At 35.6% G+C, this 24,882-nt stretch overlaps 4 protein-coding genes across 6 annotated transcripts; all 4 read right to left on the reverse strand.

Moving 5' to 3' along the window:
- Positions 1–20: 20 nt before the first annotated feature.
- ftr87 (finTRIM family, member 87) lies at positions 21–4,774 on the reverse strand. Its single transcript, XM_052534203.1, has 6 exons — positions 3,828–4,774; positions 3,664–3,750; positions 2,044–2,277; positions 1,686–1,845; positions 856–918; positions 21–656 (listed from the first exon to the last, which is right to left on the reverse strand). The coding sequence occupies exons 1-6, from the start codon at positions 4,401–4,403 to the stop codon at positions 652–654; spliced, it is 1,125 nt and encodes a 374-aa protein (XP_052390163.1). The 5' UTR covers positions 4,404–4,774; the 3' UTR covers positions 21–651.
- A 769-nt stretch (positions 4,775–5,543) lies between these two features.
- On the reverse strand, positions 5,544–10,967 carry LOC127936518 (E3 ubiquitin/ISG15 ligase TRIM25). The gene is made up of 7 exons (XM_052534202.1): positions 10,302–10,967; positions 10,116–10,211; positions 8,896–9,129; positions 8,317–8,473; positions 8,172–8,231; positions 6,491–6,577; positions 5,544–6,145 (listed from the first exon to the last, which is right to left on the reverse strand). The coding sequence occupies exons 1-7, from the start codon at positions 10,896–10,898 to the stop codon at positions 6,090–6,092; spliced, it is 1,287 nt and encodes a 428-aa protein (XP_052390162.1). The 5' UTR covers positions 10,899–10,967; the 3' UTR covers positions 5,544–6,089.
- Positions 10,968–12,272: 1,305 nt separating this feature from the next.
- Positions 12,273–15,134, reverse strand: si:ch73-52e5.2 (protein THEM6). 3 transcript variants are annotated; one of them, XM_052534208.1, is made up of 4 exons: positions 15,026–15,134; positions 14,133–14,637; positions 12,944–13,070; positions 12,273–12,865 (listed from the first exon to the last, which is right to left on the reverse strand). In XM_052534208.1, exons 2-3 carry the CDS (start codon positions 14,631–14,633, stop codon positions 12,963–12,965), a joined length of 609 nt encoding a protein of 202 aa, XP_052390168.1. In that variant the 5' UTR covers positions 14,634–14,637; positions 15,026–15,134; the 3' UTR covers positions 12,273–12,865; positions 12,944–12,962. The 3 variants fall into 3 exon arrangements, with proteins under 3 accessions (XP_052390168.1, XP_052390166.1, XP_052390167.1); XM_052534206.1 differs by having other exon boundaries at positions 12,273–13,070; XM_052534207.1 differs by having other exon boundaries at positions 12,273–13,070; positions 14,884–15,028.
- A 217-nt stretch (positions 15,135–15,351) lies between these two features.
- On the reverse strand, positions 15,352–17,916 carry LOC127936550 (protein THEM6). Its single transcript, XM_052534204.1, has 3 exons — positions 17,832–17,916; positions 16,204–16,708; positions 15,352–15,796 (listed from the first exon to the last, which is right to left on the reverse strand). Coding segments are annotated over exons 1-3 (618 nt in total). The 5' UTR covers positions 17,834–17,916; the 3' UTR covers positions 15,352–15,685.
- Positions 17,917–24,882: the final 6,966 nt, after the last annotated feature.

Here is a 24,882-nt window from a genome sequence, read left to right on the forward strand (position 1 = left end):
GAGGTCAAAGCACTGCTTTTTATAATGTTGCATGGGCTCTACAATAAGCCACAGGAGAAAAACACAAATGCAACAAGGTGAGCGAATGACATCCTTTTGATTTTTGGGTGAACTGTTCATTGAAACAAAATGAGAGCACAATGTGTAACTAAGCTGAAAAGCTTAAAGTCCGACAGAGTTTTTAAAGTAGATCCAAGTCCAACCCAGAAACCAGGATAGAGAGACTGTGTGAAAGTGGTTTACTCTCGATTCAGCAAAAGTCATGGTATCTTCTGCCAGAGAAATGCAATAAAATGCCAGAGTTAAAGCTCTGTGATGAGATACACACCTATGTGTAGTACTGGATTGTGTATTTCAACACTAAACTTATTGTGCCGGAACAAACAGAATCAGAGAAATCTACGCTCTATGATTTTGAGTTGCATCCCAGTTCTTGGTCTATATTCCCTCCAGTTCTGTAGGAAGTAGCAATAGAAACTCCTTCACCTCCCAGTATCCACGTCCAGAGAGACCTTCGGTGCAGAAGACTTGAGTCCAGCTGATGAAGCGCTCTGGATGATCGGCTGCAGCTCGTGGTCGGTCGTGACCTCTGCAGTGTCTCCAGAAAGACGGAGGAAAGAGTTGGCGGTGTTTGGTCTACGTCAAATCACATCAGTCTGAAAGAGATAAGATGTCACTTTAAGGCAAGACATTTCACATGGTCTTTGAAACGCCTTTCTGCCAACAATTTGAGTCATGCAAATAAAGCTCCTATCTCTTTAAATGAAGAAAGGTTAAATTCTCCAAAGCTGGTCACCAATGTTTCGATTAAATTTCATAAGACTCACTTGCTGGGAGGGATGTGAGTGTCCGTACCTGTATCAGTGTTCAACGGACAGCTCAAGGAGTTTTCAGCTGACTGATTGTGCTCTTCATCAACTGTAAATATAAGGGTATCAGCTGTCAACAGCCATTTGAGCTTCAACCGCTGCTGTTTATATCCTGATTCTAAGCAGGTGTCTGCTGTGGAGGACTAGGAATGTCATTTAAAAACCAAGGAATCAATTGAGTTTCATTCAGAAATTGTAATAATTTTAGATTATTGGATTATTATTATGTGTGTGTGTGTGTGTGTGTGTGTGTATATATATATATATAAATAACCATTTTATTTTTCTTGATCATTTAATTTGCATGATATTTTGTGAAGTGAAAAAAGTGATTTATTAACTTTTATTCCCCAAATCTGTTAATTAACCTTTATTTCCTTAATGTATTTTAGCGACCAAGACCACCATAAAGAGCAGACTAAGCAAAAAAAAAAAAAAAAAAAAAAGTTAACAATTACAATTTTAATTTTACATTTTGTTATGTTTAACTTAAAAATAAAAAATGACCTTCATTCAAAATGTATTATATCACAAAAGTCATTTGTGATAGATTACGTTTCTTTTGTTTTTATGTTAACTATATTTTGTAGTGAGAATTTTGGACATTTAATTTGATTTAATTGTAAAATACATGATTTTGCGTAATTTTTATATATATATATATATATATATATATATATATATATATATAATATTTTAAAAAATTCTAGTTACTTGTCATTTATTAAAATGTTTATTTTCAAATCAGTTCAAAATTCCTTCATGCATGTAAGTCCACCATAGTCAGCTACCCTGTGAATCTGTTTCTCTACTCGCCTAATTCTGCGATCTTTGTTGATTCTCTGTCACAGACCTCGTTGACTTTATCTCTCAGTTCTGTGAGAGCTTTTCTCAATATCAGTAAAGAGAAGTACGGATGGACGTCAATGCTGGGCCGACCCCCGGCGTCAGGAGGAGCACAGAGCGTCTTATAGTTCTGCACAGGTGAGTCAAACAGGTAAAACTAGCATGTTAGTGAACAGAAAGTAAGCAAACCCACACCTCTTTATTCCCCTATAGAGCCTAAACAAAGAGAATGCCACACCATGGCCTTGTGGTTCCCATAGTGTTATAGTTTCGTAACCTTCAGCACAAATAAACCAGTTCAGTTCATATTTCAAACCAAGGACTTCACCTGCAGGAAATGGATATGATCCTCCGTGTTTGAGAGCGCCTCTAGCTCGGCCTCTCCTCTCCGGTGTTCAACTATCTGTTGATTCAGTCGTTCTAGAAGCTTCTCTGTCTGTTCGAGAGCTGTCCTCTCCTCACCTCTGATCAGCTCTTTCACCTCCAAATGCTTCCTTTCGACGGAGCGCAGCAGTCTGGTGAAGATCTTTTCACTGTCATCCTCAACCGCTTGTGCTGAGCGCTGGAGCAGTGACAGAAAGGACATTTTATCTAAAAACTGGTCGGGTCACACATGTACTGTTCGCCACTCTAAAAAAGACTGAATATACCATGAACTAATGTGATATATTTTTACACTATAATAATTCATGCATATTTTGTGTTTTGAAGGTAGGCTACTAAACATCATTTATCTCAAGTGTATTTATTATATCTAAAATGTATTTATTTCCTTTTATTTTAAGCATTCATACAATATTTAGGTTAGAAATAGAGCAAATGTTTTTAAAATACTATGAACGGAGGCTATATCACCTTATTTAGCAAAGCCATTTTCTGTGAATGCGAGGGACTTCCCATTGATTAGCTCCAGAAGGTAAGATTAGAAGGTTAACAAGAGCAGTATATAACTGATAAATCTTTGTTTAATGGCGGTTATTACCATATACCGACTTGATAATCATTTGTCCTGATAATACAGAAGCAATCATGTAGTGTTTTCTGTTTTAGAATGAATAATCGGTCAAGAAGGTCATTTGTGATTTGTTTTGATTTAATTTAAAGCTGTTCACTCACACATTGAATCGTTGCAGTGGTTTCTCAGACCATAACAGATTACTTGATACAACAGAAAAAAAATGGATGAGGTGATATTTATCTACAGTGCACTGGAAGACACAAAACATAATGTCTTTATTGTTCAGGTGTTAAAGGCAATTTATATATATCCAAAACAGAATATCAAAATCACTTTTTGATCTAGTAAATTAATTACTGAATTTTATTAGGCTTTGCATTTGGATATATATTTATACATGATCAATGATTACTTTTTGTCAATGTTTTGCTAAAATGCTGATTTGCAAAGGTTTACTCTGTGTGTTACAGTCACACCTATTCTTCTGCACTCTTGATGTTTTAGAATTTAACCCCTTCGTAGCTGTGTGCTTTTTCCCCCTTGCATCATGGCTGATTTTTAGATTATACAAATATGCTCTGTTTTTGTATTTTTATTTATTCTTTATTTATTCTTATTCCGGTCGTGTACAGTGTTTTTTTAGTTTTTTTTTTTGGTGGTCTCGTAGGAAAGATTTGTACCATTTTGTTGAAGTAAACATTAAAGCTGCAGTAGGGAACTTTTGACGCTCTAGCGGTTAATAAACAGAACTGCTTGCGTCTTGCGGAAGAACATTGTAGCCGGAACTACTTCTCTCTGTTTATGTCTATGAAGAATCACAAAGGTACTGGGTTACTCCCCCGCGGTACCCCCGAAGCAATCTAAATAGTCCGAATATAAACACTTATTATAGGTGTACCCTAGTGATTCAGGACAAGCTAAAAACACAAATTAAAATTTATTAAAATTTATTTAAACTAATTTCATGATGCTTTCTACTACAAGACCTACCTTGACGTATTTTACAATATCTCGGAGTTCCTTTTCTCGTTCCTTACACCTCAGTTTTGACTTTTTCCATGCTTCCTCAAGATGTTTCTGTTTGAAAACCATGCATGTGAGAATTCTGCCATCTTTGAGCTCTACTTCACAGATTTCTCTACAGTATTTGTTACCTGTTTTTCCATCCTCTCCTCCATCACAGACACCACACTGTGACCCTTGTGTCCATCTTTGAAGCACAAACTACAAATGCTTTGTTGGTCTGTGCGACAGTAAAAATCCCGCAATTTATTGTGACGTGAACAGATTCTTTTCTGCAGTTGTTTTGTAACTTCAGAAAGTGGATGCATCCTGCCACGATTCCTTTCATTGTGAGGTTTCAGGTGCATCTCACAGTAAAACGTCTGACATTTGACACAGAACCTAACCGCTTGATGTTTCTTCCCGGTGCAAACGTCACATTCAACATCTGCTGCTTTCTCACCAGCCTCTTGAATGCTGGTTCTCCTCAGTTTCTCCACGATATCAGCCAGTATGGTGTTTCTAGCCAGAGCAGGTCTGGGGCTAAAGGTGCGTCTGCACTGAGGGCAGCTGAATTCGGCTTTCAGTTCACATTTCCTCCAGTAACCTTTAATGCACTCCATACAATAGCTGTGTCCGCAAGGAATTGTGACGGGCTCCCATAGCACTTCCAAGCACACTGAGCAACAGAACTGGTCCTTATCCACAGAGATATTCGTTCCTGCCATTTTTCCTGCATGTGTTTGGTTAGAAGAGAGGGAACTGAAAGGTGGTCACCAAGGCAGGACAAAGAGAACCACACAATAGTGTTGTGTATAAACTGGGAGTGACTCTAATGCAGGTACAGTAGAAGCTTATCGGGTTACAGGCCGCAACAGCCTGGAGCAGCCAATCACAAACAAGAACAGGAGGTCACTTTTTGCTTTTATGCAAAGAATGTATGTTGCGTGTAAAGCATGATCACGCACCTGCTACTTTCAATATGATATGTGATGATCTCCATCAATTTGAGAAACACATTGTGCACTAAAAGTAAAAAGGTAAGTCTGCTTTTGCTATTGTTTATCATTATTTAAACATTTTAGATTCATATAGCAGGCATTTTAGATTGCAAATGTGACTTATTTTAAGACCATTTTGCATATTCCAGTCATGTCCCATATTTGTTTATTGTTCATATAGCAAGTGCCACGAAAGCCATGAAGTTACATGCAATTCAACTATTATCTTTTAATTTTTAAGTAAACATTTGGTATTTCCTTGTCATTGTATTGAATTGCCTACATTTACCAATTTTTTTAAATTGCTAGAAGGCACAGGTTAGCTATAAAAGAAAAATAAGAACCTGAACAAAGACATGAGGGTGAGATATAATCTACAGATGAAAGGAAATCTTGGTTTCTTGGTTGTAGAGCATAAAAACATTTATATTTCTGCATTAATAACAGAACTTGCAGTTCATTGAGTCATATGTTGATTTAAACCTTTTATATTGTTATTACTGTATTTTAGCTGCTCTGGTGGATTCACTGAGTTTGTGAAGGATTGTGAGTTACTAAGTTATAAGTAAAAGTTAAGATATTATGATGTAAAAAGTCCATATGAAAACGAATAGAAGAATATGAACTGGAAAGTCTAAATCGTGAAACACAGAGTCAAATGAGTCAGATTTTTAGTCATAAAGTAAAAGTTATAAAATCTAAATGTAGACATTCTAAATTTAAATTCTGAAAAAGTCTAAAGTCTGAGAGACTAAGAAACGTCAAAAAGTTATAATTATGACAAGTATAAAATTGAGATACTGAGTCATAATAATAAGCCACAATGATTTTTCTTTTTATATATATAGTAAATGAAAAGAGCCATCAAACTGTTTGGCAGAAACTTTATTTTTCATGATATGAAAAATAAGTATTTAACATCCTACATCTTTTTTGTTTGTTTACATTTCAAACATACAGTATAAAGCTAAAATGAACATCTGTGAATAGATGGACATCATCAGTGAATAAAACACTAGTATACTTTACACCAGTATAACACTATATATAATGTGTATGATTAATACTTAAGAAAATACTACAATCATAGCTTAATCAACAGGTAATTATTTTTTAAAGTTTTGATCGCACAATATTGCAACAATCACTCCTAACACATCGGTCATTGTAAGATATAAAGATTAACATAAGTTTAAAGATAATAGCTTTGAGACTTGGACAGTAGACACTGAAACGCATCTGCATTTACATTTCTGTCTTATTTAGTAATAAAAGATTGTGGTAAATATAGCTTTACAGTTTTTTGTTTTTGTCATTTACCATAGAAATGCTCTAAAAAAAAAAAACTACCACACACTGATATTGGCCTCTTGAATGAGCTCTGATCAGGGGTTTCTCAGGATGGTTTTAAGGCTACCTTCGTCTCCTGCGCGGCTGTAGTTTCTGACGAGGACCAGTTGTTCTGGATCCTGAAGAGCACAGAGAATATGAGAAAACAATGATTTACTGTATGCAAAAACAACAAGTCTCAGAGATGGTCAACATTCTACACGAAGTAACAAGTACATTGTGTGCTATATTTACAGACATTTCCTTTGACCCTAAAACACTACACAATGCATTTAATTGTATTATATATATATATATATATATATATATATATATATATATATTTATTATTTTATTTTTATTTTTATTTTTTTTGTGAAAAATACACCTCTATATGGAAAATTCATTCATATTTACATAACAGTGAGCCGTATTTTTGCTGACATTTTTTAAAGTATCCAATAAAAGCGTTTCCTGATACTCACCAAATGAGGAGAAAGGAAACACACTGATTGACGGGACGCTAATGGTGAAAGGATTCTGTACAGGCCGAGCAAAGACCGGTGCTGAAGCTATCAAATAAACAATGAATCCTGTTAGCAGTGCACTGCAAGCTTCTTCACACATAATTGAAAACAATTAAAGGGGGGGGTGAAATGCTATTTCATGCATACTGAGTTTTTTACACTGTTAAAGAGTTGGATTCCCATGCTAAACATGGACAAAGTTTCAAAAATGAAGTTGTACGTTTGAAGGAGTATTTTTGAAGGAGTATTTTTGTACTTCCGGTTTGTCACAAGTTTCGGAAAGTATTTTTCGAGTATGGCTCTGTGTGACGTTAGATGGAGCGGAATTTCCTTATATGGGTCTTAAGGCACTTCTGCCGGAAGAGTGCGCACTCCCGTACAGCGAGGCTGAGCAGCACAGACATTTCACTGATCAGAGCGAGAGCGTCGCAAAATGTCACAAAAGAAGTGTGTTTTTGGTTGCCAGGGCAAGAAAACCCTGCACAGATTACCAAAAAAACAGCATTAAAGGACCAGTGGATGGAGTTTATTTTTACAGAGCATCAACGGAGTTGTGCAAGTGTTTGTGTTTGTTCCCTGCATTTCGAAGATGCTTGTTTTACAAACAAGGCCCAGTTTGACGCCGGATTTGCGTATCGTTTATTTCTTAAGAATGATGCAATCCCAACGAAAAAGGGTCAAGATCGTGTGTTGGAACCGCAGGCGGTGAGTAAAACTGCTTCAAATATCTCTGCCTCCTTGTTAGTGCGTCCGCCTCCCATGCCGGAGACACGGGTTCGAGTCCCGCTCGGAGCGAGTCATTGCTGCTGCTGCTCTCGTTCAGTTTCAGCCTCGGGATCTGATTCTGGATCATAAATAAACGGCTGAATCTGACTGTTAGCCATGGTTTGTTTTGGATGATGGGTTTTCCCTCACGGTAATGTCACAGCTTCCAGACGCTCTCAACGCAAAAGCTTACTGGCGCTCGTGATTCTTTAGCTCCGCCCACACGTCACGCCTCCAGCCGGTCGTGTTTTTTCAGGAAAAATGAGTACAGACTATCTTTCTCTTATGGATATAATAAAACTAAAGACTTTTTGGAGTTATGAAGGATGCAGTACTACTCTATAGGTACTCAAGATTAACAGGATATTGAGTGAAAACGAGCATTTCACCCCTCCTTTAAATCAATGAAGAATTAACATTATTTTATTAGATTAATATAAAAAATCATGTACATATCTTGAGCCAAGGCTCTGTTCCAAACGAAGTGAGCATTTTAAGCAACATACTACACATTACTGTTCAAACATTTAGGCTTACACACACACACACACTTTTAGTGTAAATTATTTATATTTTATAATATACAATTTTATTTAGAATAATTTTTTTTTTCTTCAGAAATGTGTACTTTCATACAGCGAAGATACATTCAACTGAAAAAGTAAAAAAAGTAAAGCCTTTAACAAAAATAATTTTCAAATAAAAATAAACATTGTTCTAAAAATCTTACTATTTCTTAAAGAATCCTTAAAAAAAAGTTAAGCACAATTTATCGCTAAAAGGTTCATCATAACCAAAAATGCTCACTGTGTTTTAAAACAGATTGTATACGCAAGACTTGATTTAATGCACTTTTTATTTTATGGACTCCTACCTGCATTGGACTCTGAATCTGTCTTTGGTTTGTTGCTCTGAATAATAGTCACATCATTCACTGCAAACCAGAACGGGACAGTTAGAATGAAATACTGACTCACTCCTAAATGGCTGGAAAGGTCTCAGAATGCAAGTCTGTTCACCTTTCTCTGAGATACTGACAAATCCTCCATGGCAGACGTCCTCGAGGAGAGCCTGGAACTCAGTTAGTGCCGTCATCATGCTCCCAAAGTTTGGGTCAGAGGTAAAGTTTGGCAAGTCAGGCACAGGCACAGGCTGAGCGCACAGAGACCTGCAGTTCTGAACGAGACAGAATTATCAAACGGCAAAGATGTTAGCTGTAGGCAGTGGTGTGTCTTGAACTTTAATGAATCAAAAATGGTATGCAACTCCTGATAGTGGTTTCAGTTCACAAAGGCAGAAACTGATGCAATCTCAATTCCGTGTCCCCCCTTGATGTTTTAAATTAGAGTTCAGGTTTGAGTTTGAAACAAGTCTGAAACAACATCAAGGTGAGGAAATAATGACACTTTTCATCTCTTGGTGAACTATTACTACAAATGTGGAAACTGAACAGTAGTGGATTGAACGCTTCACCAAAACACTGATTATACTCAAAGCTCAGAAAATGTGCTTCATAAACTAATCACCACAGTGTCTTTAATCAAATCACTTAACCTCAGGATCCTCCAGAGACTGTGGATAAGAACCAGCAGCATTACCTGAAGGAAGGCGATATGGTCCTCGGTTTGCGAGAGCTCTCCTAATTCAGCGTGTCTTTTCTTCAGCTCTGTTATCTCCTGCTCCAGTTGTTGAAGGAGTGCTTCAGCTTGGCTCGCTGCCGCCCTCTCCTGACCCCGGATCAGCTCCGTCACTTCAGTGCGCCGGCGCTCTATGGAGCACACCAGCTCTGTGAAGATGCGCTCGCTCTCCTCGAGGGCCGTCTGCGCAGAGAGCTGAGAGGAGACAAAAGTCGAATCATAAAGCGTGACTTCTCCTTTGAAGAGGTTCTAATCGGCATTTGATTGCTCTTTTGAAGTAGGAGTTTGAAGTGCTTTGCAGACGTGCTCAAACCTTCAGAACTCAATCAATCCAAGCAGAGCATTCACTGAAACTAAAGAGCAAAAACAGCTATTCAGAAATCTTTATACAGCCTTAGCCGTGAGACCATGCTGCATTACTGAGACCTTTGTCAGGGTCAGAGTCAAAGATGGAATAAATCAGTATGACACTTGCACAGGATTTTGAGCGTATTATTTTATTTAAAATGTAAATAAGTCATTTTATTTGACATTTTTTTTGTAAGATTCATGCTTTTGGAAAAAATAACCCTATAAAATACAAGGTGAAGAAGTCAGTCTAACCCAGGTCTAGGAGATATAGACATGACAAGGACTTTGGTTATCTTATAGAAATTTATTTGTATTTTTAAATTTATAAAAAAAAAAAAAAAAAAAAAAAGTTTACTTTAAACATTGGTTATGTTATTGAAAATGGCCCATTTTACTCGAGATATATATTGAAAGCTGTGATTTCAATTATTAGCAAGAGTTTTAAAAGAGAAAAATTGTTGTAATGTAAAAGGTAATGTTGTTTTTTCTAGATTTTGATATCTTTTTATCATATATGTTCACATTTATTTGATTAAAAAGTTAACTGTTAAATATTATTACAATTTAAAATAACTGTTTTCCCCTGTAATATATTTTAAAATGCAATGTATTAAATGCAACGCATCATTCCTCCAGTCTTCAGAGTCACATGATCCTTCAGGAATCATTCTAAAATGATGATTTGCTGCTCAAGAAAGCTTATTATTTATGTTTTTCTGGAAACCATTCTATATTTTTTCTCGTGATAATTTGATGAATAGAAAGTTGCTGACTTTGTTACACACACACACACACACACACACACACACAGACACAGGTGTCACACTCACAGTGAGTATCTGTGTAGCCTCTCTCAGGTCGGCCAGCTCCTTCTCTTTCTCCTGAATCCTCTGCTGGGAAACCCTCTGCATCTCCCCCAGAGCATTCTGGGAAGACAAACACAGGTTACACAACATGTCATGTTTTTACTGACTCAAACACGAAACGCACACTCTAGAAAGGGTCTACAACATTACCTTTTTCTCATTCATCTCTGTTGTAGCTAGAGCAGTGTCATGTCCTTTGTGTTCATCTGTCAAACAAAGATAACAAATGCACTGCTGATCTGTGCGGCAGAACACCTCCAGGAGCTTCTCATGGCGAGAGCAGATCTGTTCTTGTATCGTCTTTGAAGGAGAAACCAGCTTGTGTTTCTGAAAGGCAGGAGACTCGTAGTGGGGTTGTAGGTGGGTCTCGCAGTAAGACACCAGACACACCAGGCAGGATTTAAAGGCTTTGTTTTTTGTCCCAGAGCAAACATCACACTCCACATCCCCGGGTTCGGCTTGGGTCGGATCAGACGCTGTCGGTGCAGCATGCAGCCCTGTCTTCTTCAGTTTCTCCACCACATCTGCCAGCATTGTGTTCCTACCCAGCACAGGTCTAGGAGTGAAGCTCTGCCTACACTGAGGACAGCCATAGATCCCCAGACAGTCGTCCTGGTCCCAGTAGCCCTTAATGCAGCCTTTACAATAACTGTGTCCACATGGGATAGTCACAGGGTCCTTTAAGACATCAAGACATATTGAACAGTTGAACTGGTCGTGCTCCAGGAAAACCCCAGCTTGCGCCATTTTAAAAGGTTTCTTGCCGTCCAACCCAGAGGCAGGATGAAACCCAGGCTTTGTTTATGCAGGAAGTGAGTCATGTGACCACAGAGTCTAACAGGAGGGGGAGGGGCTGAAGAGCTGCTCTGCACTACATCTGAGCATGTCAGAAAACACTGAGCTGCCTGCAGTGTTCAACTCGCTTGAGTGTTAAGTGTTCTGGCAAGAATTAGTGCTGCTCACAAAAAATGAGGTCATATGTCACCCCAAAACCGGCACAAAAATAAATAATAATTAAATAGAAAAAAACAACAACAACATTAAATTTAAAATTATATTTATAAAATGTAAGTTTATATTACTTCATAAGTTATATTAAACATATATATACATAAACACAATTTTAAATTATATATTTATACATGTAAAAAAAAATTATATATAAAGTAAAGTAAATAAAACATTTTAATAAACATTTGTTGCTTAATATAAATAAATCACATAGTATTTAAAATATGAAGTATAATATTATTGTATTAACTATATATATGAAACATTTTTTATAAAAATGTAAATAAATTACATAATTAACATATATATCAGTGCTGTCGAATGATTAATCATGATTAATAGCATCCAAAATAAAAGTTGTTTACATAATATATGTATGTCTGTGTATATTTATTATGTATACATAAATATACACACACATGCATGTATATATTTCAGAAAAATATGTTATGTTTATATATTAAATATATATATACTTTAATAATATATATGAATATATGTAAATATTTTCACAATATATACATGTGTGTGTGTGTATTTATATATGCATAATAAATATATACAGAACACACACATATTATGTAAACAAAAACTTTTATTTAGGATGTGATTAATCGTGATTAATTGTTTTACAGCATTAATATATATACAAAGTTTATAAATATTTAAATATTTTAGAAATACCTTGTCTGCATTTAGAACCAAAGATTACATATCCACAGTCCAAACAAAATCACTGAACTCAAATTCTATTTTAAACTTTGGAAATAAGTAACTAACTAACTAAATAATTAAATTATATAAAACGAATACAAAATATTTTGTTCAAATAAACCAGTGAGATTTTTACTGAATCTGTCAGATATTTTTCATCTCAAATCATGTTGTTCTTGTGAGCTCCAGCCCTGATGCCACTGATTCAAACCAGGGACAAACCAAATATAATGCCCTTCTTCAATCCATGTCCAGTTTTTATTCATCTTTCCAGTTAAAGAGTGGGATATGTCAGTGTTTTCACACTAGATGGCAGTATTGCAGCTCTCACATGATCCAGATGCATGAACACTGTTTATAAACGAATGCTTCTAATAACTCAGAAACATACAAACATTATTTATAATGAAGTATTTTATTTTATAACGCAAGTCTTCATGTTTCATCACAGGTGCTTAAATTATTTTACATACAGACTCTTTTCAAAGAAATTATGCAAATGTCAGAAAAATGTACTTTAATAAATACATGTTCCCTTTTCATAAATAACAATAATAAAACCATTTCAGTTTTAAAGTGGAATAAATAACTACATCAACATTTCTGACCAGCACAAAAAATCCAGTTTTGATATGATAAAACAACACACTTGTTTGAATTCACTGCTCAGAACTCATCTACCATTTATAATATTAATATACTCAGTGCAAATCCCTTCGACGTGATTTTTGTTACGTTCATGTGCATATTTGGTCATAGGAGCGTTCAAAAGCCTCTAGCGTTCAAGTCAGTGGAGTCAAGTTTTCAACATTCGTTCATGCACTCTGTTTCTCAACAGAGATTCATGCTCAGTGGTTTGTCAGTCATATTTCTTGCAGCTTCTGGAATGGATTTTTTAAGTACAATAATGATGTTGTAATACTTTTAAATAAATACATGAAGGGCTGGTGTAGTGGAGTAAACACTGAAGCTGCCAACAGCCGCAGGTTCTGGATCAGAAAACCCAACATTTAGAGAGAAGATAAGGTTAGCATCACGGGAAACTTACATGCAGAAGGAAGGCTTACGGTAAAGTCTTTGAATTTATCATTTGTTCTTGTCGTCCAGACCACTCTCTGCTCTCAGAGCCTGACTGCTAGCAGAGATGAAACTGATCCAGTGCTGAAGATCCTCTGAAATCTCAGGGCAATCCACCTTCAAATTACACAGACACATGGGATATATTGTATGTTAGTCCAGCAGGAACATACTTTTAAGAAGCTCACGGTATTACCATATTATGTGTCTAACAATATGGTATTACCAAAGAGTCTTGAAATGAGTGCAATATTCATGGTAAGCCAAGGAGTGTCATGGTATTACCATAATATATATATATATCCAAAAAGCACAGTATTACCATGGTATGCATGTTAGGGGATACACATTTTAGAGGAAAACAGTGAAGTATTCACAGGGTCAAAAATAATGAATGAATTAATAAGAATATTAACAGTAATACCTCTACTAATAATTAACAAAATTAATAAGTACATATACATCATTAAATTAAATATTAAAACATTCAATTTAAATAGATAATACAACAATCAGTACAGTATTTTAGTGAAAATAATATAATAATGTAGAATAATAAATTGTAAAAAATCCAAATTATATCTTAAATATATTTATAATATAACATTTTCACTGTATAAATTGTGTCTTTATACCAGAAAAAAAATACAAAATAAAACAAATTATATATATATATATATATATATATATATATATATATATATATATATATATATATATATATATATATATATATATATATATAATTGCTGTTTAAATTTTAGGATGAACATATTTGTGGATCCAAAAAATATATATAAAATTAAGAAAAAAATATAAATAAGTAAATGAAAGCTATTAATTTTATTATTTAAATAATTCAAAAATAAATAAATAATACATCTAATAGTACAGTACTATAGTAAGTAGAAATATAATAATGAAAATATAATAATGATGTGCATTCCAACAAGATATTTCCAAACTAATATACTAATATTTTACATATTTTTATTTGTAATATTGTTTTTTTTCACAGTATAAATTTGGTCTTTATACATGAAAATATATAAATGACTTTAAAATTTCCGAATGGGGTCCCAGGCATGACAATGAGAATATTTGGTAGTCCAAAAAATATGTAAAAAGCAAAAATAATAATAATAATATTTTAAAAAGTTGAAATAAATAAATGCATACCTTTTTCTTGCAAAGGTGTTCCAAGATCTTCTGTGGATTTCCGCGAATAACATTCTGCCTGCACAGCATGACAGCAGACACGAACCCGTCAGACTTGGATACGAACCTCTGCTCCAGGTAGAAGGACTTCTCATCCCACGCCACGATCCGCGTGCGCAGCTCGAACGCCTCGCCGAGCGCCAGCGAGCGTCTGTAGCGGATGGTCGTGGCTCCCACCAGCATGGTGGCGTCGAGCGCGCGCGCGGCCAGGAAGAGCCCGTTCCGGGTGCAGTGCGCGTACCGGGCGAAGTCGCACTCGCGCAGATAGCGGGCGTTATTCATGTGGCACATAAAGTCCAGGTCGTGGAGGAGAACCCGTCCATGAACGACCTGCTCGGCCAGAACATCTCCAACCGGCACCTGGAACCAGGATTTGATCACCATCCACGAGCCTCTCAGGAAGTACCAAACGTCAAAACTGCTGAACAGAACCAGAGAGCCGGACAGAATCCACAGCAGCATGATTCTGTCACACAGTGAAGATGATTAATTATACACATCATTAATAATTCATATAGATCACGTGGAGACACAGAACTGGGCTTATTGAGTTTCTACTGTATTAACAGCAGTGACCCGACTACAAAACAACACGCAGAACATTACTGCATCTGTTTGGAGAATTATATAAGCTCGCTATATGATGTCACATCATTCATTCATATTGGAAATGAATCAAAAATCAACATTTCGATTAAATATCAGATCTCACTTCTAAATCAGACAAGGCCGTGCAACGACACGTATCCCAAGAAGACAGGTTTGAGTTTTAATACATGTAAATTGATAAACGACGTGCATTTATTAGTGTACATAATCATAATCTTGTCAAATGAGTTATTCTTGCTACTCACGCGATTGACACCCGAAAAACCGGCTTCACGCACTTCCGCAGAGAAAAACTGCGCTCCGATTGGTTTAACGTGTCTACGTGACTACGTCAGCAGGACGCCAGACAAGCGGCGTGACGCCATCATCGTTTCCAAGACAAACTATTATGTATTAGGTTGTAATTGTTTCAAATGTATTAGATATTCATGTTTTGACTGTCACATTTTGAATGCCACTTAAGCATTAACACTAAGTAGCAATTATAATTCATATTAGGCCAGTCAAAAATAAAAATATACATATTTATCCCAGAATAACAGGAAATAGAATTTAAAGTACACATACTGAATAAGTGGTAATAATAAAATGTATTTATTATTATTGTTGTGTTTCTCTATGTAGTAATTCTTCACACTCCAGTCCAGTCAGTGGCAGTAATACAACAGAAGATATTATTTTCTCTTTTGTTCATCCATTGTTTTTAAGAAAGTATTTCTACATATTTGCAATCTTACAGTATACACACTTTATAATGCAGCATGAATCAGGCTTCTAGATTACAGCAGAGCTCACAGTTTAATTCTGAATTGGAGTATGCAAACACCTGAGACATTCCTGAATGTGCCTCAGTGTGTTCTTGTTTGTAAACCAGTGTTTGAGAGGTCATTTAAGGCAGTGAGCTGTCATTCGTTCTTTTTATCATCGAGCTGACTTTCCCCCCGGAGGGCTTTACTGCTGGCTGAGATGAAATTGATCCAGTGCTGCAGGTCTTCGGGAAATTCTGGCACTTCAACCTAGAAAATCAGTTCAGAAATGTCAGGATTCAGTGTTTTTTTTTTTTTTTTAAAGGTAATTAATATTAGATTGGAACAACATGTAAAATGATAACATTATTGTTGTGAAATAATATTTCTACATTAAATAACAAAAATATTAGAAAAGACTAACATTAATATTAAAATTATTAATAACTAATATAGTGTTTACATGGGGCTGTATGTTCACTATATGCTTATAAGAATATTTTCAGACATAGTTAATTACTTTTATAAAGCTGCATTTGGATTTATATTTAACACAAATGTTAAAAGTTTGGTACCATTCAAATAAAGTTCACAAATGTAAAAATTCAAAACAGTCTAACATGGCAAAAGACCACCAGAGAGTTAAAAGAGTTGGTAAATCTATGACAGATGCTTACCTTTCTCTTGCACAGGTGTTGCAGGATCTTGTCCGGACTGCTTCGAAGGACATTCTGTTTGCAGAACATAACAGCCGACACCATCCCATCTTTACAAGACACAAACCTCTGCTCCAGATAAAATGACTTCTCATCCCAGGTAATGATTCGACTGCGAATCTCAAAGGCCTCACCGACACACAGAGGCCGTCTATAGCGGATGGTAGTTGCCCCAACGACCACGGTGGCCCCTAGAGCTCTTAAAGCCTTGAACACCCCATTGCGGGAGTACAGAGAGAAACGGGCAAAGTCACACTCGCGTAGGTAGCGTGCATTGTTCATGTGGCAAAGGTCAATGTCATGAAGAACGACTCGTCCGCTAGCGGTCTGCTCTGCTGTGATGTCAAATACGGGTGAGAGGAACCAGGCCCTAACCAGCACAACCACTACCCGTAAATAATACCACACATCCAGACTGCAGAACAGGAGTAACAGCACCCCCACAATCCACAGCAGTATGTCCTCCCTGCAATATACAGAAGTAAGGTTTAAGCCAAAATACACAAGAGATCTCTCTGGGCCTTAATTCACCCTTCCACAAATTAAGGCCTAAAGAGGTCTTAATTCAGAGCAGTTTTAAATTCATTAAGTCATGGCATTAAATGTTGCATACATTGCAAAAAATAAATATAATCTTTTGACTGGTTTCTAATACAAATATCTAAACATCCATAAGTCTAGATACATTTACAAAGTGAACATATGAGGTCTTGTTTTCTGATAAATTAAACACAATAAAGTGGGTTTAACAAGAAAATTGAAAACAAGGTTGAAAACAAAACAAAAATACTGATGAAGAACTTTGATTATTTGCAGTGTGATCATAATGTACAGTAAAAAGTATTTCCATATTTTAGTGGTTATTAAACCCGAAAGTTATTTATTTATTTGAAGTAAAGTATTGGAGGGAAGTATCTGGGGGCATTGCTAATACAAGACATTTACATTTAGAGACCATATTGACATACTGTATTGCGTTCATTCAGTTTACTCCTCAAATGTTCATTACTTGGTCTTAAAAGTCTTATCAGATATATGCATGGGAAACTGATCAGTGATATTGAACAACGGCATTTGATCTTAACCATTTTTTAAACAGCATTTTTATTTTATTATTAAAAGTGGCATGTTATTTTGCAGTATCTCACGTGTTAAAACAACCTGAAATGTCAGTCTATTTCTAAATAACAATATCTTTCTGTCCTGCTGCTGCATGTAAGATTGTTTGCATGTCATTTCTGTGGTTCTGAGATTTTCTGGGTTTTGTTACAAGCCTCGTTCAAGTAGAACTAGTTAGGCTGGTTTGTTAACACGTTTTAACGAGTGATTTTTTTTGGGGGGGGGGGCTGCTTTTTATAAACGTATTTCCAGTATCTGACAACATTGAGGGGAAATTATAAATAGACTACAACAACAACAAAAAGATAAACTCATTCAGGTCTACTTTTAAGTTTACGAATTTTAATTCAAAATCTTCAACAGTTTAACATAGTTGATCTGTTTAAGTTTCGCATTTACAACTAACGATAAGTTGGACTGCTGTCGGACACTAAATTAAGAGCTGTGAAAGTGTCAAACTTGGTACTTACATGTCCACTCTGTTGTTCCAGTTGCTGCTTTACGTCTGTACGCACGCTGGCTGAACGCGCGATGACACGCCCCTTTAATATGACGTCACGTAAGAACGTTCAAAATGACAGAATTCAACAGCAATTTCGACATTATTTCTCAAATGTACACATTTTGTAATTTAAATTTTAATAAAAAAATAACAAAAATATAACTTAAAAGGTAAAGAAAACAAATTAATGGGCATCACAAATATGTTGCATTCATTTAGCAGAGACACAGTTCTTTGCGCTTTTCGATTTTTTAAAAATCTTTACAGATTCTAAATAAGCTTCTGTAAGGCTGCTTGAAAATGAGTGAAACTGGGTTTTGAGTTACTCCATTTAGTTTGATAAATACAATTTTCCTAATAACAGAAGTAAATCAATGATCAATATTTTTATTTTAGAAAAGTCATATTGATTATAATTTATATAATTATATAACTATATATAATATTTGTAATTGATTATATATTTTAATAAATATATAAAATATGCATATATATATAAATTAGTTATGAAATAGAATTGATAGATAACAGATAATGAAATACACACACACATACACACACACACATATATATATATATATATATATATATATATATAGTTATTTCCAATTTCAGAAATAATTGTTTTATTCAAATTTGAGTAAAATCTTTTCAGATAATGAATCAGGGGATTGAGGTATTTATTATAGTTCTATCAACATTTACATTGATTACATTGTATTGTTGAATATTGCATTAATATCCCTGTGCTGGTTTCTGGAAAATTTTGTATTCCATATATTTTTTTCTTAAAATAAAAAATCTGCATGTATAGTGATTATACTGCATACTACTATGAGTAGTATAGCAGTATATCTATGATGTTAATATAATGTTTTGATGCTGACATTAATTAGAAGCTTCTCAAATTTGGGTACACCTACAGTACTATCTAGAAATGCCAGCATGAGCAGATTTGCATTTGTTTAATAAGATTCTCACAGGATTCATGTTGTGAATGAATGTTTATATAAAAAATAACAGGCTGTTTGTGTGTTTTCATATTTAATTAATGGAGCATGTGGGATGCATAACATTAGCATGTTTTAAAGGTTCCTTGTCTTTTTATGAATTCAAGTTTTTATATCTGCTGGATTGCTTCCTGCTTTGGCTGCAGTTTGTGTCCTCTGAGAAGTCCTGTAAGTCAATATGAATGATGAATTATAGGAGATTGAGTTTGGCATTGTCAGTGACGGAGAGGGATGAACAGGCCTTCAGAACATCTGAAAGAGATGGAAAATTACTGTAGCCATCTTCCCCCGTACTCCTTTCACATACAGCATTACCACATGAATTCATCAAAGCTTTAATGTGAAAATAATAGCCCTGCAGTGTGTCTGAATGTGAATAATCGGCTAAAGTTAAATGGTCTGAAATTCCAGGAAGACAGACATTGTATCAAGAGTAAAGCATTAGTCATGACACTTCTGTGTCTCATAAAACGGCATCCCGTGATTCTGTTGTGACAGGAGAGCATTTGAAAAACAGTCGTCCATCACGCTAATGGAAATGTATCGATTGTGGTGCAATGTGTTTCTGAAATATTAATGAGTCTATTGAGGGATCACTGCTGAAAGGCAATAAGGAGTATTTTTTATCAGACGACTGTGTTGATGGGTTGTGAGTGTTTGAGAGTTTGAGAGTTGTAAAGGACATTCATTTGATGACCGATATGTGAAATATGGCTACACACAGATGAAAGCACACAACATTAAAGGATTAGTTCACATTGAAATGAAAATGTGTGTGACATTTACTCACCCTTGGGCCACCCAAGATGTAGATGGGTTTGTCTCTTCTTCTGAACATATTTTGAGAAATGTAGAATTTCATCACTTGCTCACCAATAGATCCTGTGCAGTAAATGGGTGCCTTCAGAATGAGAGTCCAAACAGCAGATAAAAACATGATAATAATGCACGAGTAATCCACACCACTCCAGTCCATCAGTTAATGTCTTGTGAAGTGAAAGCTGCATGCATGGTGCAAAATCCACCAACATATTTGCTTTTAACTGTTTTGGACTGTTTTATCACTTGTTAACAGTGCTTGATTTGTGCATCCTGATTCAGACCAAATGGCTTTTTCACTCTAGAAAGCAATATTAGGGATTATGGACTGCATGTTTTGAAGTTAAAAATGTCTTAATGATGTATTTGTTTCTTACAAACATGCAGCTTTTCACTTTACAAGACACGGACTAGACTGGAGTGGATTACTTGTGGATTATTGTGATGTTTTTATCAGCTGTTTGGACTCTCCTTCTGACGGAACCCATTCACTACAGAGCATCCATTTGTGAGCAAGTGACGAAATGCTTAATTTATCCAAATCTGTCCAGTTGGGAAAAAAAACTCATCTTCATCTTGGGTGAACTGTTCCTTTAATCAGTATAATCTGCTCATTTTTCGACCTCGAGTGGACAATAAGAGACAGATGTCTGAACGTGTGTGCGTGATAGAGCATTTCTGTTCTGCTGTTCATGCTAAAGCCCTTGTTTTCATCCCTCCTCATACCCCCAAAGATTAGTGGAAAAGAAAACATCTGTCTATGCTCATGTTTTCTTTCTATAATATGACTTTTTTTCAATGCTGTAATCCTTCAAAGCTGTTAGTCATGGCCCACCTCTTTCTCCAGGGTAAAAGCGTGTTTGCTTTCTCAATTCAGGGTTACATTAATCCCTACAAACCACTCTGCCTATGGAAACAAAACAAATCCACAATCTCACATGCACACTTACACACTAACAGATTGTATAGTTACTGTTTTCACAGACAAAGTTCTAAAACCTAATGGGCCAATCCTTGCCATTTACAAAGGCAGAATTCTAGTTCAAATCCTAATAAGTATCTGCACTGGAACACACAGGCACAAATATTGGGTGATAATGTAAATTTTTAATTATGTTTAATGAATTAATGAAATAAAAATAACATTTTAAAAAATATTATTTTAATCATAATTAATAAATATTAAATATTAAACAAATGTGAGTATATTTAAACTATTGTTCAAATGGTCAGTATGACCTTTTTAAAAATAAATAAATAGTTTTATTCATCAAGGATGCATTAAATTGATAACAATTACAGTAATGATTTTTAAAACGTCACAATTTTTTATTTTTTTGTTTATTTTTTTATTTAATGATGCTCATTTGATTTTTTTTATTTATGAAAGAGAAATCAGTTTCCCAAAAAATATTAAGCAACACAACTATTTTCAACATTAATAAGAAATGTGTCTTGAGCATCAATATTTTCTTAATGCATAGAAATACCCTTTTGTAACTTTATAAATGTCTTTGCTGTCACTTTCTTGCTGAAGAAAAGTATTTTATATTCCCTTTAAATGGTAGTGTAACCACAGTTTCCAGAAAAATATTAAGCAGCACAAAAACCACAATAAGAAATTCTTGAGCAGCAAATCAGCATATGAATGAAAATTCAGCTTTGCATCAAGGGAAAAACATATTAAGCTAGAAAACAGTTGTTTTAAATTGTAATAATATTTCACAATATTATGTTTTTTTTTACTGTTTTTTTTTTTTTTACATTTGATGAATAAATGATGAATCAGTGGGCATAAGAGACTTTTCAAAAACGTCAAATTTTACCAACCCCAATTATATATATATAATATATATAATCTATTTAATATTAAATAATATAATAATACATATAAAAGTTAAAAAAATGATATATATTTTTCCCTCTTGCAGTATTTCTTTTCTGTCAAATAAACATGCTGCATTCCGTTTAAATTGTTAAGTCTAGAATTTCCAATTTCTAAGACATCATGCCATTCCACACATCATGCCTTTGTTGTCAGAGGTCAAAGGTCAGATATGAATATCTGTCCAATTTAGTATGGAATGCTAATTTTGTCTTGGGAGTGTGTGTTGTCTTAAAACAAATCAGATAAGCAGCTCTCTTGGTTTTAGATAAGCAGTTGGTACAATCTGTCTACAAAAATGAAGTTATATGAATCGATGTGTATTTATTTTGTCTGTGGTGAAGCAAATCTCTCATCTCCAGATGCAGGTCTCTGATGTGTAATTACTCTGATCTGGGTCGACATGGACCAGCACAGCCCTGAGGGTATTTACACGCACAGCAAATGCAAACAAACACTACAATACAATCTCAGAGAATGCATGCATCATCCCCAATGCACACAGATCCAAATGCATGTGAATGTGGGTCAGCTCATCTCGATCCCCCTCTTCCCTGCTCTATCCGAGGTTAATACAACCCGTTTATAAACAATAACTCCATCAAAAGAGCCCACCTGGGATAATGTGCACAGATAAGCAAGACTCCAGCTGCATGGGGAAAATAAAGTGTTTCTCTTCCTTCTCATAAACCCATATTAATGTCATCCCAGGATCACATCACCATGGTGACAGAGTACCATTCCTGTTTGCTGAAAACTCAACCTTCCATTGTGCAGCAGTGTTTTATGAATTTAAGACAAAAATGACATCACAATGGCCTTATTTTTTATGACAAACTGCACCAGCTGAGGACACCCATTATTGAGATGTTGGGTTATGTGGGTATCATTTACTGAGATCCTGTCACTGATGAAGCATTCATTAATGAAAATGCTTGATCCTGATATAAATTGTGTTATAATCAGTCTGGAACAGATGCATTATTAAAGTAGGGTGGAATCATTTCGATTCATCTTTGCTATGGGGATGAGAGCCACCCCAGGAGCAAAGAACAAATACATTATTCGACACAATACACTGTCTTTATCTCTATGAAATAAACACACACATAAATACACACACAATACAGTTACAACAAATGGGTCACCCCCTTCCCACCACATATAAGTGTTGTTTGTGTCATTGCACTGACAAAGACAGAAATGTATCGTCAGTTACTGTATTATGCTGTACCACTACTCTCCACTACTCTACTGTGTGTAAAATGTAAGCTATTCATTAACTTGATTTTTTAACTGCTGTATTTAACTCTTAAGAGCAGATTTATTCCCAGTTATTTGTTGTGATTGAACATTACCATGGTATTACCAAGTTTATGTGCATTTAAACAGCCTTGTAGTCAGTGGCGGTTCTACATTGAAATACACCCTGGGCGAGACCCCTGTCGAGCGCCCCCCCCCCCCACACACACACACAAAAAAAATAGCAAACAAAGTTCTGCACAAACAGCAATATTTTATATTTTATTATAACAACTGTTTTCATATGATATGAGATCATTGCATGCATGTTTCCAATTTGCCATTCCTGCACTTGTTAAATTGATGTTCCTCTTGGAAAACAATTTGCAGCAGAAGCAAAAGAGGCTGTTGTTCTTAATTGAAGAAATCAGCCAACTTCTTGCCATCTTTTCGCCACTTACTAATGTCTTCTTAAAATATTAGTGGTGGCAACTTCTCCCATTACTCTCATTCCTACGGAAAACAAAGCCAGGTGGCACTTTACTTGGTCCTCTGTGAACCAGCTCAGTCCGAATCCTGTCAGTCAGATGTGAGGGCCAGTGGGGCTCAGAGGGGGTTCAGCTCCAGGCATTTCTATCAGACAGCATATTGGCATATTACTCAAAACACATAGCAGTGAAAAAACACAGTCCTACTCATAAATTATCAGAAATATTAAAATTACATTAAATTGCAGTTGTCTTGTAGCCCACACACACACACATACACACACACACCTAGACCCGGAAAATAAAAACATTTATTTATTAAATTTTTTTCCCCCATGTCATCACATTTTTTAGAGCATAGAAACAAATAGTAAAAAAAATACATTGAAAAATTATATTTTATTCACGTTATGCTATGGTCACTGGGACTAAGTTGTTTAAAAAAAGTAAAATGACTTTAAATTATATGTATAGGCAAAAACAAAAACTTTTTGGGTTTCAGGATATTTTTCAACCAAAATTTGTATATCAATCTAACTTTCATGGAGGTGCCATTAGGTTACTGCCTCAAATTATACGCATGACACACTTTTAGTTATGACTTGTAAAACTATACTTAGGAAACAATACTTAGCATACTGTTATTTACAGGGCCTAATGTTAAACCAACTGATGGAAATGATAACTGAACTTTTAACAGTTTTATTGCAAAGCACAATATTATAAATTAGATCTCATGATTGAGTTGAAACCAAATTATTGTTGTATAAGCATAGCAAGCATCATAGCAAAAAGGCTAACAAAGAGTTATAACCACCACCAATTAACATTAGCCCTTCATTCATGAAATGGATACTGTAATCATACAGAGACAATAGTTGCATACCTTTATCTTTTGCTCGTTTCTCCTCTTCTTCTTTTCTTTTTTTCGAAATTGGGCACCTGGCTTTGACCTTTTCTTCTCCATCTCTGTTTATTTGGCACTCGACAATCAACAGATTACCCATCCCCCCCAACTGTCACTCAGGACCAGAAGTCAAGACTAAACCAATTCACCTTGATGACCGCATAATCGTCTTGTATTACCTAGTTTCATTTGCAGGAACTATAGGCCTGTATTATAACATTATGAATGAAATGTGCGTTATTTGGAAGAAAGTCGAGGTGTGTGACTGACTTTAGCCTATTATTAATTATATTACTAGTGTGGATCCCCCGTCCCCGTCCACCCCCGCCCTGTCCGTTCCATTTGAGAGAGACCCAGAGGTGAAATGTCGCACGCGCCTCTTGCCCCAACCCCTTACACTTCTCTCACAACACAAAGCTTCAGTGGATATTTTAAGCAAGCAGGGGCACCGGCAGCTGCAGGGAGCGCCAATTTGCCAATTCCACACACAGTGAAATGATATAAATGACGAAAAACCGCTTCGCGACACAGAGGATTTTTTGTTTGTCTGCTCGTGCTGCCGCCCCCAATGTGTCACGGAAAAATGACGCCCCGGGCGGCTGCCCGGTTCGCCCGTTCCTAAAACCGCTACTGCTTGTAGTATGTCATAATATTCTCAGTGTTAACTA

Source organism: Carassius gibelio, chromosome A2, assembly GCF_023724105.1.
Source record: "Carassius gibelio isolate Cgi1373 ecotype wild population from Czech Republic chromosome A2, carGib1.2-hapl.c, whole genome shotgun sequence".
Lineage (NCBI taxonomy): Eukaryota > Metazoa > Chordata > Actinopteri > Cypriniformes > Cyprinidae > Carassius > Carassius gibelio.